The sequence below is a fragment of the Grammomys surdaster genome, unplaced genomic scaffold (genome assembly GCF_004785775.1).
Source record: "Grammomys surdaster isolate TR1022 unplaced genomic scaffold, NIH_TR_1.0 205, whole genome shotgun sequence".
Classification (NCBI taxonomy): Eukaryota; Metazoa; Chordata; class Mammalia; order Rodentia; family Muridae; genus Grammomys; species Grammomys surdaster.
In genome coordinates this window covers 6,025,853-6,026,400 of record NW_021604650.1, presented here as the reverse complement: position 1 = coordinate 6,026,400, position 548 = coordinate 6,025,853, and the positions used below count along the sequence as shown (strand labels likewise).

General features: G+C 45.4%; 1 protein-coding gene across 1 annotated transcript in view; it reads left to right on the top strand.

The window, feature by feature from the left end:
• Positions 1–84, top strand: part of LOC114624193 (actin-like) — a 36,962-nt gene extending 36,878 nt beyond the window's left edge. Inside the window, exon 8 of the mRNA XM_028771017.1 lies at positions 47–84. Within this exon, the coding sequence (XP_028626850.1) occupies positions 47–84 (38 nt within the window). The remainder of the gene's footprint in view (positions 1–46) is intronic.
• The last annotated feature ends 464 nt before the right edge of the window (positions 85–548 follow it).

The window sequence follows — 548 nt, the reverse complement described above, 5'->3', positions numbered from 1 at the left end:
TAGGTATGGCCACACAGACTCATGTGTTTAAATGCTTTGCCCATAGGGAATGGCGATATTCGAGGTGTGGCCTTGATGGAATAGGCGTGGCTTTGTTGGAGTGGATGTGGCCTTGGAAGAAGTGTGTCATTGTGGGGCAGGCTTTGAGGTCTTTTATGCTCAAACTACATCCAGTGACACAGTCTCCTTTGCTGCCTGTGGATCAAGATGTAGAACTCTCAGCTCCTCCAGCACCACGTCTGCCTACATACTGCCATGCTTCCTACCATGAAAATGGACTAAACCTCTGAAAGTGTAAGCCAGCCCCAATTAAATGTTGTACTTTGTAAGAGTTGCCTTGTTCATGGTGTCTCTTCACAACAATAAAACCCTTACTAAGACAGTTTTGTTGTTGTTTTTAGTTTATTGAGTAAGGGTCTCATATTTCAAACTGGTTTTGACTTTGCTAAGTAGCTGAGGCTGGCTTTGAACTCATAGACCTCTGCCTGCCTTTGCTACAGGAGTGGTGAGATCAAACTGTATGCCCCATGCTGAGCCCACAAGAGGAC